At 36.9% G+C, this 15,748-nt stretch overlaps 1 protein-coding gene across 8 annotated transcripts in view; it reads left to right on the top strand.

Moving 5' to 3' along the window:
- Positions 1–15,748, top strand: part of QTMAN (queuosine-tRNA mannosyltransferase) — a 433,783-nt gene that overhangs the window by 106,571 nt on the left and 311,464 nt on the right. For 4 of the 8 annotated variants that reach the window (XM_088829198.1, XM_055398709.2, XM_055398703.2 and 1 more), the window contains one exon: positions 14,318–14,521. The exons of 2 other annotated variants lie outside the window; for them this stretch is intronic. In XM_088829198.1, coding sequence (XP_088685324.1) covers positions 14,343–14,521 — 179 coding nt within the window. In that variant the 5' untranslated portion in view covers positions 14,318–14,342. Of the gene's footprint in view, positions 1–14,317; positions 14,522–15,748 lie in introns of those variants that run through there. 2 more of the 8 variants (XM_055398708.2, XM_088829218.1) reach the window with 2 other exon arrangements.

Raw genomic sequence — 15,748 nt, 5'->3', positions numbered from 1 at the left:
TTTACAAACTATCCTGATCTATAGTTGACCCTTGAACAACTCAAATTTGACCTGCGCGGGTGTACATATACTGAGATATTTTTCAGTAGTAAATACTGCAGCCCTCTGGGTCTGTGGTTGGTTGAATTCACACACTGAGAGGAACCTACTATGAATTATACATGGATTAACCCCCTCTTCCTCTCGTTGTTCACGGGTCAACTGTACTTTGCAGATGGCTGAAATTTCATCATCACCTGTTGCTCCTTTGTCATAGCCAGGTCCTCCTGGGAGAGCTAACACATTGTGCCCCGCAGACGTTTACTCTAAGCAATTTGAAGGAATTTATCTGATATTTTAAATTTAGTTCTTGCAAGTAAAGTTTAGAAACAAAGCAGGAAAAGGAACATTGAACAAGGGGGATAATAAGCAGAAACAAGGTATTCTTTACTTCATTCAGTTCTACTAAGATCAATTGAAGAACTATTATATGAAATACATAATAGTTTTAGGAGTTTAGGTTATAATCTCTCTACAGTGATTCAGGCTGTTTGTTGACTTTGAATGCTAATTAATCTAGTAGAGAGACTTACAGTCCCAGATAAGGTAGGCATATATGCCGGATAGGGATGCAAGGGAGAATTAATTAACTCTCAGGCTACCTTACTCTATTTGAATGCACTATTTACAAACCATTAAATTACTTACTTAAGAGACGGTGAGGTTGCAGAATGTGGCTTTGAGTAGTTTGCAAAGAATACTGTGTACTGTAAGGTCTGCCTCATTAGACAAAATATTTGTATCATTGGAATGTCTCCTTGAAAAACCATTTGATAAAGAGATAATAGTGACAAACAAGGCCATTAGATAGATAAAAGTCATACTGCTTGCTCCAATCAGGGAACTTTGAGCTATTGCTTCTTATCTTCTTTAGTGGAAACTCTTGTGTCAGATGATATGGGCAAGCCTGTGCAAAACTATGGAGAATAGTAGACCTTCTCGAAATTATCCATCCTTGTCTGCATAATGCCTTTACTTTATTCAACAGACTCATTACTAAATACCTTCATGATATTAAAACCCCAGTCTATTATTATCAGACTGACTCTTTTTCTTAGAATAGTGAGTAGCTAATGATATGCCCCTTGTAATATTTAAAAATAGTGATACAGCTCTCATTACCACATCTATTAGCCCCAGATTTACTCAGTCCTGGTCTAAACTGGGTTTCTGGACTTTTAAAAATTTATCAGTAACAATCTCTAAACTCTATCTAGAGATGACTTCATAAGTCGCCAATAAATGTCTTAGACTGTTGGCAAATCAGAAGCTGCTTAAGAAATATATGACAACTAGAAAAAAACCTGCTGCAGTAAACAAATAGAAGAAAATATACTTTTAACTAATGCTATTTCTAATAAATTTCTGTATTCCTGTGGAAGTTTGGAGATGAGAGAAGTGTTACTGAATATTTTAATTGGTACATCTTTATGATTTTGTTGATTTGGATTTTAAAGGACAGATTCTAATGTTGTCTTTCCCTCATATTTCCTAATACCATTTTAAAAAAGTATGTTACTGCAGGGTATTTTCATTGATACAAAATGAATATTAAAATATTAAAGGTATCTAACATCAGTACTAAGGATTTATATTTCTAGCCTTCTAATCCTCTATGGAAATTTCTTTTTTGTCTCCAAACTGTTTGCCTGATATTCTTTTGCCTCTGGATTTTGTATTTCTTTTAAGTTGATTTCCCTCACTGATAAACAGATTGGATTGTGAGATTATGTCCTTCTTATTTTTCAGTGGAAGTGAGTAAATCCAGAACATTATGCTTGGTGACATTTATTTCAACTCATCAGGGGAATGCCACCCATGTTTGCTTGGGTTATTGTACTTCAAATAGGCCATTGAGAATGTATTTGTGTTAGAGTAACCTTGCTATTTCAGTTTCAGAATTAACTGAAAGTGTGATACGTGCCTCCTACTAGGAGAGGGAACGTCTCAACAATTTTTGGCTTAGTTAATACGGAGTAAATTCTTAGAAAATGTTAGAGTGAGGCACACTAGCACTGGTGTAGTTAAGAACCAGTCATTTTATTTTAAATTTCTATGGTGTGTATATTTATAATTACCTTGCACAAACCAGGTCTGAGTTAAAATTTGGCATAGAAGTCAATGTAGGGTGGCAAAATAATGACTCTCTAATAAAAAATGTCAGTCTAATGGTTAACCAGTTGAATCTTTCAGGTTATAGACTTGACTGTCCTTGGGTTAAATATTCTTATGGAGTCCAGTCAGGTCAGAGAAGGTAGAGTTGCCCATGACGTGAAACATGACTTCTAAACACCTCACCAGGACTATTGGCAGAACTGTTTTCCTTAGAAAGTGTATCATTTTGAATATGATAAAATGCTACCTCCTATATTTAGATGATGATAGAATGTGTGCATTAAGTTATGTTTGTGAGAGTAAATAGTAATTAGTGGTAGTAAAGGGTGAGCATTTGTGACCTTGAATGAATTAGGAAGAAATTATCAAGGCCATTGTTAAGGGGTTTTATGGTTTATTGACTCAACCACATTTGTTGAACAACTTCTGTTTGCTACTTGCTGAGGGTCTAGTGGTAAGCAAGTAGACCTGTTCGGTATCCTCATGGAATTTAATATCCAGGGGAGGAAATGGGTCTTATATAATCACTCATGTAAGTATGTTCTACAGGGAGTAAGCACTGAGAAGTACTACAGATTGTTTTATCCAGGGGACTTGGACTTTGTTTAATGATGACTGTAGCAGATTATGAAATAGACTGAACAAAGCCCTATGTACCTCTTCCCCTCCCACTCCACAGTCCATTCTTGTTATATGAATCTTGGATATTGTCCTTCATTCATCCTGTTATCCTATCAAAAAGTTGCCAGTCTAGAGCTGGTGGGTGATGGATAAAGGTTGTGAGGTAAAGAGAGAGGACTGATTATGCTGAACTCAGGAAGAAATCACAGAATTTTGAGATTTGTGATCCAGTTTGATGAGTGACTTATATCACCAATGTCCTAGATTTACAGACTAATGGGAGTTATCATTAAATATGTTTGTTGTTGTTTAGTCACTAAGTCGTGTCTGACCCTTTTGCAACCCCATGACTGTAGCCTACCGGGCTCCTCATGGGATTTCCCAGGCAAGAATACTGGAGTGAGTTGCCATTTCCTCCTCCAGAAGATCTTCGTGACCTAAGGATCGAACCTGTGTCTCCTGCAATTGGCAGGCAGATTCTTTACTGAGCCCCTGAGAAAGCCCCAATATTAACCATATTATACAATAAATGCATTTATCATTGTATAGTGACATTTACATCCCATGAACATATACATTTATACTGCAAAATATTATTTACATAATAATAATATATTGTTGTTTAATGCAAAAACTACCAAGACTAGGAAATGGAGGCATCTTTTACTTCATTTCAGTTCAGTTGCCCAGTCGTGTCCGACTCTTTGCGACCCCATGAATCACAGCACGCCAGGCCTCCCTGTCCATCACCAACTCCTGGAGGTCATATCATATGCCTGGAGTGAAGCACAATGGGAAAATATGTGACTATGGAGTTAGAAGCTCTGAGTTTAAACCCTTGCTCTATCACATTAAAAAAACTTTTTTTAATTAAACATTAAATTTTTTAATTTTTAAATTCTATTTTATTATTATTTTTTATTGGACTATAGTTGCTTTACAATGTTATGTTAGTGTGTGCTGTAGAGCAAAGTGAATCAGCTATATGTATACATGTATTCCTTCTTTTTTGGATTTCCTTCCCATTTAGATCACCACAGAGCACTGAGTAGAGTTCCCTGTGCTATGCAGTAGGTTCTCATTAGTTATCTATTTTATAGACAGTAGCGTGTATATGTCATTCCCAGTATTCTAGTCCATCCTACTCCCGCTTCCTCCCTTAGTATCCGTATGTTTGTTCTCTACAACTCTGTCTCTATTTCTGCTTTCTGAATAAGTTTATCTGAACCATTTTTCTAGATTTCACATGTATGTGATATTTGTTTTTTCTGTCACTTATTCTTTGGTTCCAGTAGTCTCTATTTCTTCTGTAAAAGAGAAGTGGTGGAACAGTGGCACCAGCCTTCCTTCCACCTATGATTTTGCAATTCACCCTGGCTTCTGCACATAGGTATCCATATCTGAATGGGTCATGTAGCCCCATTTTCTCTCACTGAGCTGATTTGCAACCTGTTTCAGGAAGGTGGAAGGCTTGGAGAATTGCCATCTTGAGAAAGCAAACGCATTATTCATCTTGTCAAACTTTTATAAAATGCATAATTGTTGGCAGAAAGTATTTTAAAATGCCTTTTTTCTTCCCCATTAAATAAAAGCCTAATTACTAAATGTGGAATGGGATCTCCAGATTGATGATGAGGGAATTGGTTTCTCATCCTACTTCCATGTCTAGTATTAAACTAGGATGACAAGAGATCAAACAGAATAAAAAACTGTAGGTGATTTTCAAAATTCATGGATCTCACAGATATTCTCTTAGGCCTTGAAGTTTGCTTTGGCCTAGAATTCAATTGCTTACGGTATTTCTCCCTCTTCTTTAATCACAGTTACTTCTGTTATTTTGTAGGTTAGGATAAATACATATCTACATGAAAATAATTTATTCATTTCAGTAAATTCTGATTTCTGTGAACAGTAGGAAAAAAGAATAAATATAAAATGTATTCAGATGTACTAGCTATTTGATTTAGTGTAGGCTTCAGAAATGATGGAAATCATTAGTAATAGGTATAAGTGCTGCTTCCTGACACTGATTTGCTCAGGACTGGTGTTAAGGTGAAAGCAGTGTTACTTCTTTAAAGGCAGAATCAACTTCCCATTTCCTCCTAATCTTCAGTTCAGCTTTACAAAAAGATTAGTGACATTCACTATGTAGGAGATCCTGGGGTAGCCCTTTGAGAAAACAATGACATGGTCCCTTATCTTCCAAATTTTTTACAGCCCCGTAGGAAGCAGAATGCGGAAATAGAGTGAAAAAAGCCTGATGATACCGTACAGAGTAGAAAACAAGTCATGTTTATGAGATGTTCAGGGAGAGACTTCATAGTCGGTGATTGATGTACAGAAATTTTAAGAAAATTTCATCAGGTGAACTTGAAGTAAAGGCTGATAGGAAAAAGATAAAGATGTGATGTCACAGAAATGTAAAATAGCTGCATGAGTGTGAGTGCTTGATATTGCTCCAATGACACTGGGGAAGTAGAGGAAGAGGATTGAAGTGGGAGAAGGGGAAGCAAGGCTGCAGTGAAAAGAAAGGAATAGGCCTGAAAAGGAAGGTCGTAACTGCCATGTCTAGTGCCTTGGGTTTTTTCCTTAGATGATGGAGATATGGAAGGTATGTGAGCTTGTCACTTCATGATCAGATTTGCATTTTGGATGATTATTTGTGGCTGGATTATGGAGAATGGTGTGTTGGGAACCAGATTGCGTGGTGGCATGGAGACCCAGTTAAAAGGGTAATGCAATAGTTTGAATGAGTGATGAGATAGTTTTCTGGTATAAAATATTCTATTGATTCATAAATTTGCTGCCACATTTTAAAATGTCAGCAAATTGAAAAAATCTTAGTATTCAGTAGAACTAATTCATTGCTGGTTTTATAGTTTAAAATTATTCATGAACTTGATAGCAATGAAAAATTGAAAGAAGGTTAGTATTTTGTCAGTAGAATTAAACCAGTATACTCACAAAAATTTTCAAAGTTATAATTTTGCTATATAATGTTGAATATAACTTTAAAAAATGTAAGGTAATGAACTTGTAATATATATACATATACATACATATATATATACACACACACATCTGGTTGTTAGTGGAAATTATATATGTGTGAAAATAAGTGAATAATAAATCATAATGTTGGTACTGGTAGGTATTTGTTGAATTTGCATTTGATACTGATAGTTATAACCAAGACTTTGTGTTAATCCAAGTCATGGCATAGATAATGGATATTTTTGAGCAGAAAGTTAAATCCCAAATCTAGAAAGAATGAAAATATTTGTCATGGAAAATTAAATAGCCATATATGCATATAAAATTATAATTTTAAAAGAACATGTGTTAAAAGATCATTGCAAATCATATATTTGGTACAGCATGACTGGAAATAGCTTTAGATTGTCTCACAAATGATATAGCATATAAATCTTACCAAACTTTGCTTTGGGTGCATAAATCCTCACTTAGTTACCACAACAAGAAACAAAAGTCAGAGTTGATGGAATTAGAATATCCGTAGCCTTGTGGGGGAATAGAGTTTTCTGCCACATCTTTTTCAGTATGAATTTAAGACTTAGAAAAAAAATGTTGCTATTTAAATACACGGTTGTGTACAAGTTATTATAAATGTTAGGCCGTATGCCCCAATAATGAAATAATGTTCAGTTTCTGTTTTACATTATTCTCAGTTCAAACTAATGCTCAGGATCTGATTCATGCCTTACTGTTAGTCAGACTTTTCTTTATTTATGTATAATATTATCAGTGCCTATAATTTTAGGATTGTGAGTTTTTTGCACTGCATTTGATGTCCGATTATTTATCAGTCTTCAGAGTTTACATTTAGGCTTTAGAGGTTAAGATGTATTTGCTGTGAATGACTTTTATGAAATTTTAAAAAATAACTTTTTCATAGGATCCGTTTATTCTTCCCCCCCCCCATGTGATAATAGAATGTTTTATAATACTTTGAGGAAACTTTTTTATTCAATAGCAAAATATATTTTTTACTGCATATTTCCCTCAATAGGTTCTGTTAGGGGAATCATTGATGACATGTTTCAAAGCAGAAATCTTTTCGTACTTTTTATTTTTTATTTTATTTTTTTTTACTATTTAATGAGATTTCAGGAATATTTTAACAACCGGGGTTTCCCTGATGAATCATTAAAATAATTGAGTGGGCTGGAAGGCAACTTGAACTTTTTTCTTAGTGTTACCCTATTTTGCTCTGCTGGGTTACTGGTTGCTTTTTAAATAGAACCTGGGTGTGTTGGAGTTGGTGGGTGGAGGTTCAGAAGGGAAGAAGGGAAAGGGTCAGTTAGAAAATACCAGGTAAATCTCTGATAATCTACTGGGAAATCCGACTCAAATTCTACTTTCCTCAATGTACTCTATTTTGTATTTAAGCTCTCTATATTTGCTCTGCCAGGCTCAACTTTCCAAATACTATGTATAGGCAAATAGAAAATATATTTCCAGCAGTTGATTGAAGTTTAAGGTATTAAGCTATATGTGGATTAGCCTGTGGAATCAATTTCTCATGTGTGTGGGATTAAAACTGTTAAAACCCTCATCACTGAAACCATACCTTCCCACAACTGATAGTGCTAAGGTGTCTGTGGAATATTTTAATACAACAGGTCCTCTGATTTAAAATTGTTACTTGGTATTTGGTTGGAAAATTATTTGAATATTATAGGTAACTGTACTGATATCATATATGAGAGCTAGTTATGGGATTCTAATGTGACTTAGGTTTAGTTTTTAAAAATCCACATGAGATATTTATACATAGTACATCTTTTTCGATGTCAGTGGCATATTGCAAATTTCCTTTAGCTATTACTGTTAAAAGCAACAACAACAACAAAAAAAACTCAACCACCACGGCAGTTGTAACTGCTGGAGGAGGTAGACAGAAATGTAGTTTACCTTGAAAGTGATCATGGCTTAGTGAATAAAGAAATTGGGTCAAGCTTAAAATAAATGCAGGTACGATGACAAAAGTTTTTAATACAAATTTTAAAATATTTGCAGCATTGGTTTCAGGCTACTTTTGTTCTTGGTGATTTTATCAATGCATTATTATTTTTAATTGAGATGACTCTAATGGCACCTTTTCATTTTGGTCAAAATATTTATATGAAATACTATCATAATTTTTCATTTTGTATTCCCTCATGTTCTTAATTGTGAATGTAAATTTTTTGAAATGTAGGTAATTATCGGATAATTTTGACCTCTGATGATCTTAAATAAAACTTGAAGTGTTTAAAATTCCTATGTCCAAGCTATCACTTTGACTCATTTTATATTGCTAATTTAATGTTTAGCATTTAACCATGTATCATTAAATCGTAGTATTGATAATGAATTAAATTTTCATAAAGCTTTAATAGTGTAGCAGATTCTCATTCATCTGGTGTCACTGGGGGATAAAATATGCTGAAGATTTTTTTTTTTTTTTTTTAAGAACTGAAACTTACTTTTTTAAGCAGGAAAACTTTAAAAGTTGTTAAAAACTTATCTGAGACATTTTTCATACTCTTTTAGGGAGTATGAACAGATTGTCTATTTACTCATGAAATGTCATCTTTCTAGTGTCATGTAGAAAGGGCATGGGCTTTCTGTTTGGTGTTTATTCTCCAATGTAGGAAGTTTTTTGTTTCTTGGTTTCTTCCTTTTAAAATACCACACTCCTAATTTTGATATACTTACTCTGTTTCAGGGCTTATCATCTGTGGTAGTACCTGTACTAATACTTTAATGGATTCATAAATCCAGGAACCTCAGTAAGACATTTGGCTACCTATAGGCTCACCAGCATCTTTTGTCAAATACCTGGTCATAGCCTCCTGCCATGGAGGGAACCCTCTCATCCTCTGGAGCAAGGACTTTCAGTGTTGAGGCCCTGTTACTTCTGCTCCCAAGCACTCACTCTCGAGTAGCCATTGCTATAGGTGCAAAATTGTCTGTATTACTTCCCTGGTGTGCTCATAAGCACCTCTAGTGTCAGGGTGACCATTTGTAGTTTTCTGAGATTATTGCTAAAATGGGTAAATGATGTACTCCCTTTATCTTTTAGTAAATTCCAGCATAACAGCAAAGGTTCTTTTTTAACGCGGTGTTATTATTATTTTTAAACTACTGCTCATATGTTTCCAGCAGTGTTTCTAAAACAAAACAAGCACAGTGAAAGTATTTGAGCTGTTCTTTAATGTGCTATAATGACATTTGGTTTGAATCTTATGTTTAACAATCAGCTTCCCCTCTTTCGCTTGCACCTAATGGGAATCATCTTTCTGCCAGGTTGTGCTTAAAGAAGACTATAAGGGAAGAACATATTTTCTTCTTGCCACAAACATTGCAGTAGAAATAAGTGGGAACTGCCAGGATATGTCTGTCTCCACAAAACAAGCAGAACAAATTTCCATGAATCAAAGCCACTAAGTATAGTTTTCAGAGATGGTAGGACATAGTTACTTTCCCTTGAAAAATACCCGAAATGCAGGCACACCCTTTGGCCACTAGAAGAATGTTTCAGTAAACGCTAGTTCAAACCTGTACATTTTACTCTTCTAACTGAGCTATTAAAGGGGTGGAAATCTACTATAACTATAATCTTTTTTCCCCTTTTCTATTTTTCAACCTCCTACATGCTTGGTGTTCAGTTCTGCTTACTGAGTGTCTTGAATCTGCAGCGGCACCTACACGCACTGCCTCCACAGTGGCTGATGGTTTGCAGATAACTCATGATTCAGACCTGTAAGAAACATCTGTAACTGCAGGGTATGATACGTGCTCTAGATTAATCATGGAAAAGGGCAGAGTAATGAAGAATCAGAATGCTTTTTTTTCCGAATATTAATGTTGCTTTGAGATTATATGAGTGGAATATTCTCTAGAGTGGTTTATATCACCTTCTTTCACTTGGGGAAGTATCTTAGGTCATTTTTATAAGAAACTCTTAGAGACCTTTTAATCATATACAGCATATACACCTTAGTGTGACTAGGTCAGAGGAAATAAAGCAAGATAGTAGATCCGTGTCATACGATGCAGTAAGTAAATTAATGTTAAACTGCTTGCATTTTTTCTTGAAAATCTTGATATGATTTTAAAAATTGCCTTTCATTGGTTTCTCTTTTGCTTTCTAAAAGTTTCAATCATTTGAAGGGCAAATAGCTACCATTTTGTTAAACTCTGAAGGCTGTTTATTAGTGTACTGTATACAGCATCATACAGATGAAGTTGCCAGACAACCTGCAAAAATTAAGCTGCATAGCTCAGTCTCTGAGCTTGCTTCTTCCTCACACAATCTGCAGTACTCTTAAATTCATATTTGAAATACAAGCTGCTGAAGAGGTACGGTTAACACCCAGTTCAGTTCAGTTCAGTCGCTCAGTCATGTCCAACTCTTTGCGACCCAAAGGACTGCAGCACACCAGGCCTCCCTGTCCATCACCAACTCCTGGAGCTTGCTCAGACTCACTTCCGTTGAGTCAGTGATGCCATCCAACCATCTCATCCTCTGTTGTCCCGTTCTCCTTCTGCATTCAATCTTTCCCAGCATCAGGGTCTTTTGTAAGGTGGCCAGAGTATTGGAGTTTCAGCTTCAGCATCAGTACTTCCAGTGAACATTCAGGACTGATTTCCTTTAGGATGGACTGGTTGGATCTCCTTGCAGTCCAAGAGACTCTCAAGAGTCTTCTCCAACACCACAGTTCAAAAGCATCAATTCTTTGGTGCTCAGCTTTCTTCACAGTCCAACTCTCACATTCATACATGACCACGGGAAAAACCATAGCCTTGACTAGACGGACCTTTGTTGGTGAAGTAATGTCTCTGCATTTTAATGTGCTATCTAGATTGGTCATAGCTTTCCTTCCAAGGAGCAAGCATCTTTTAACTTCATGGCTGCAGTCACCATCTGCAGTGATTTTGGAGCCCAATAAAATAAAATCTGCCACTGTTTCCATTATTTCCCCATCTATTTCCCATGAAGTGATGGGGCCAGATGCCATGATCTTAGTTTTTTGAATGTTGAGTTTCAAATCAGCTTTTTACTCTCCTTTTTCACCCTCATCAAGAAACTCTTTAGTTCCTCTTCGCTTTCTGCCATAATGGTGGTGTCATCTGTGTCTCTGAGGTTATTGATATTTGATTCCAGCTTGTGAGTCATCCAGCCCAGCATTTCGCTAATGTACTCTGCATATAAGTTAAGTAAGCAGGGTGACAATATAAAGCCTTGACATACTCCTTTCCCAAAATGGAACGAGTCCTTTGTTCCATGTCTGGTTCTAACTGTTAACTTCTTGACCTGCATACAGATTTCTCAGGAAGCAGGTAAGGTGGTCTGATATTCCCATCTCTTTAAGAATTTTCCACAGTTTGTTGTGATCCTCAAAGTCAAAGGCTTTGGTGTAGTCAATAAAGCAGAAGTAGATGTTTTTTGGAACTCTCTTGCTTTTTCTGTGATCCAGCGGATGTTGGCAAATAGATCTCTGGTTCCTCTGCCTTTTCTAAATCCAGTTTGAACATCTAGAATTTCTTAGTTCATGTATTGTTGAAACCTTGCTTGGAGAATTTTGAACATTACTTTGCCAGTGTGTGAGATGAGTGCAGTTGTGTAGTAGTTTGAACATTCTTTGGCATTGCCTTTCTTTGGGATTGGAACGAAAGCTGACCTTTTCCAGTCTTGTGGTCACTGCTGAGTTTTCCAAATTTGCTGGCATAGTCAGTACAGCACTTTCACAGCATCATCTTTTAGGATTTGAAATAGCTCAGCTAAAATTCCATCACCTCCACTAGCTTTGTTTGTAGTGATACTTCCTAAGGCCCACTTGACTTCAGACTCCAGGTGTCTGGCTCTAGGTGAGTGGTCACATATCATGGTTATCTGGGTCATGAAGATCTTTTTTCTTCTGTGTATTCTTCTTGCCACCTCCTCTTAATATCTTCTGCGTTAGTTAGGTCCATACCATTTCTTTCCTTAATTGTGCCCATTTGTGCATGAAATGTTCCCTTGGTATCTCTGATTTTCTTAAAGAGATCTCTAGTCTTTCCCACTTTATTGTTTTCCTTTTTTTCTTTACATTAATCACTTAGGAAGGCTTTCTTATCTTTCCTTGCTCTTCTTTGGAACTCTTCATTCAAATGGGTGTATCTTTCCTTTTCTCCTTTGCCTTTTGCTTCTCTGTTTTTCTTAGCTATTTGTAAGACCTGCTCAGACAACCATTTTGCCTTTTTGCATTTCTTTTTCTTGGAGATGGGCTTGATCTTTGTCTCTTGTACAATGTCACGAACCTCTGTCCATAGTTCTTCACGTACTCTATCAAATCTAATCCATTGAATCTAACACCCACTGCCTTTTAATTGCCTATTCACCTTTCCTTGGTGAATAGGGAGTTGTGATTGAAAAGAACTGATTTTAAAATGCTGAAGGATTCTATCTTTACTCCTTTAGTTCCCTGGTGGCTCAGACTGTGAAGAGTCTGCCTGGATGCAAGAGACCTCGAGTTAGATCCCTGAGTCAGGAAAGTCCCCTGAAGGGATTGGAACCCACTCCAGTATTCTTGGCCTGGAGAATCCCATGGACAGGGAAGCCTGGCAGGCTATAGTCCATGGAGTCGCAAAGAATTGGACATGACTGAGTGACTAACATACACACATACAAACACACAAGCTGGTTTAGCCTAATATCTGGGGTCGTGGTGGGGGTTGGTTAGGAAGTACCTAATTACTGTTTGTCAGCTACTGTGCTTCAATTTTATCCTCACATCTCTGAGGTTAGTACTATTATCCTCATTTTAGAGAAGGTGAGACTAAGTCCTGCAATGTTAGGTAACTTGTTCAAGGTTGTACAGCTAGCATGTGACAGAGCTGACCTTCAAACCTATATCATCCTGACCCAAGGATTCATGCCTTTCCCACATGAGGAACACTGCTTCCTATTTTGCATATAAGTGAAATATGTTTGTATGTCTTCCCCCAAAATGCTCGTTGGATGATTTAGATATCAAGAAATAGGATTTTTCACTTCAGTTATTTCTTTGAGAACCATTTGAGACTTTCTGCTTTGAAATTCAATTTAAGCAGACATTGCCTTGACTGAGCAAGGTAAAGCACAGTTTTCTTAGGATCATCACTGAGTTTTTGGGACTAATAATTTTGTGCAGCAGCATTATTACGGAAAGCAATATGCTGCTTAATGAATGGTGTTTACTTAAGTCATAAAAGAGAATTCAAACGTGGAGTATTTTTTAAACAATGTAGTTGTTATATACTGAATGATATTTCTTGTTTACTTCTTATAGGAAATAACATATAATTTGAAATGCATATAAAAGTTTTTATATTCATACATATATTTTTATTTCACTGAGCACATTAGCAAAAGTCATATTATTAAAGTAAAAGTTGCTTGACAGCCAATTCTTTGTGATGAAAATTTTACCACGTCTTTAGTGGCGGTGTTACTTATTGCTCTTAATGCTTTTGTTGTTTAAAGAAAGATTGTAGAAATTTTGCTGTTTACAAGCATGTAGCTTTACCCTATTTTTTCCATCTTCTTTTGGGGTTGGGATATTGACAATAGTGAGGAAGTGGCCAAGTGTCTCAAGAAATTGTATCCTAAAGATTTTTAACATTAGAGAGTTGATATTTGAGTATGAGTGTGTGTTCTTCTAAATATGGATTCATTGGAGGCACTGGTAGCTGATGAATTGATAGATGGATTAACATGAGAGTTCCAGAATCAGGGAATTCCTGAACTGGAAGGGGCCATACAAATGAAGGATTCTTGTATTGGCATTCTTAGTTAGGATGTGAGTTCAGAGACTGTCCAAGTCCAGGTAGAACTGTAGTCCAAGGTAGTGCTCAGGTTACTGAGTCAGGGTCACAGCCATGCCATCCGGGAAGTGAGACATCGCAGTAGGGAGGGCTTCAAACTTCCTGGGACAGGAGCAGAAATGGAGTCATTTGGAAGTAATCTCAGAACATGAGGGGCTTCAAACTTCCTGGGACAGGAGCAGAAATGGAGTCATTTGGAAGTAATCTCAGGACACGAAGAAAACAGAGATCAGAAAAAGAAACCATCTTTCTTTCCTCTTATGAATATAAATGGTATAAAGATACTGATTCCCAAATACAAATCTCATGTTACGTGTTTAAAAAAAAAGTGGAACAAGGACTTCCCTGGTTGCTCAGTGGTTGGGAGTCCAGCTTCTGGTGCAGGTGGCGTGGATTTGATCCCGGTTTGGGGAACTAAGATCTCACATGCTGCAGGCCACCTGAGCCCGTGTGCCACGAGGCATGTCCCACATGTCACAACTAAGATTCGATGCAGCCAAAAATAAATAAATATTAAAAAAGGGACGATACCATAAAATAAATTTAAAAAGAATAAACCTATTTAAAAATGTGTCTGTAAATGATTTTTATTTGCTTTCTGGATACAATATTTGAACATATTTATTTTAAAACAGTTATACATACATATATGTATGTTTGAATTTTTTTTTTTTTCCTTAATATCTAGGATCTGTGAAGGTGTGAAAGGGCCAATGAGTATTCTCATCATTGAGGCATTCTATGGTGGGTCCCATAAACAGCTGGTTGATCTGCTTCAAGAAGAGTTAGAAGACTGTGTCCTTTATACCCTGCCTGCAAAGAAATGGCACTGGAGAGCAAGGACATCAGCTTTGTACTTCTCTCAGAATATTCCCACCAGTGAGCATTACAGGTAATTAAAGCCCAGGCTGCGTCTCCAGCCTGTTTCAAATGCACCTGCTCTAAGGAGCCTGCGACTCTGTTGGCCTCTGTGAGATTTCCTCCAACTGTGTAATTGGTCAGTATGACTACAGTAGCTATTCCTGTAGAGACAGCAGAGCAGCCGGGTACATTGACATTCTGAGGACACCTGGCTGGTAGGAATGTGGCCTCGTTTAGACCCTACATGCCTCTTCTCATTTGTCTTGTCTTTTACCACATGCCCGTGTGGGTGTATGATGACATTTTTTTGGCCTGAGATGAGAGTTGATCTTGTGATTACTTGTTTGTTTTTTTTTTTAACTTCCATAACCTCTCATGCCTCTTTGAGTGAGTATGCTGTTTTAGGGTGTCTGCTCTGTACTAGGAGCTAAGGTTGGAAAGATGGATATGACCAAGATAAATATGAATCTTACAGGCTTTTCAAGACTATTCAGTTAGAGATGGATATACAAGTGCCATCAGAGTATGAAAAGGGGAGAAGTTGATTTTGACTGTGACAAACTGGAGGTCGTTTTATAGAGTTGGTCACCTTTGCTTACTCTGGAAGGATGAATAGATTTGGGGACACAGATCTCAGTTTTGAATTTTGCATCGTTAGGCAGTGGGAACTAGGGGGACCTATTAGAAAGTCTCATGAGACACACCGAAAAGCTGAATGGGAACTACTGATTCCATTTTAAGGAAACAAGTAGAATGAAATCCCCCTGGAATATCCCTATTGCCATGTGTCTCCTGATGGTTAAGTAGTAGATGATTATCCTACTGTGGTTTACGTATCCGATGTTCTTACCACTCTGGACCCTTCTGTGTAGGGCTACATTGATGTCGGCAGGAGTGAGGAGTGCCAGACTGATAATGAATGGAGTTTGAGACAGGTTGTTAAGAGTGAGGGCACATTGCAAGCTGCAGTGCCCACCTTGGCTTCAGCAGCCGTATCCATCTGCTGCTGCTTGTAGGGTGGAGCAGTGACAAGGGAGAGAGCAGCCTGAGATTTAAATGTAGGTTGCTGTTCTTAGTAGTAATTTGGGGGATTCAGAAAATAGACCATTTGGTGTATGAAAGCCATGCATCACCTCTGAGAATTCAGATTGTCAGATGAAATAGCAGTGAACACTCAAGTCATGTTGCTTGGAATTTAAAGGTAAAAACTGTTTGGGGGCATGTTGAGAATTTTGTATTTTTCTAATCTAAAGTATAT

Source organism: Moschus berezovskii, chromosome 2 (assembly GCF_049115385.1).
Source record: "Moschus berezovskii isolate FMDL1 chromosome 2, NW_MosBer_1.0, whole genome shotgun sequence".
NCBI lineage: Eukaryota > Metazoa > Chordata > Mammalia > Artiodactyla > Moschidae > Moschus > Moschus berezovskii.
Note: the sequence above shows the minus strand (reverse complement) of the source record. Positions and strands in the feature narration are given on the sequence as shown.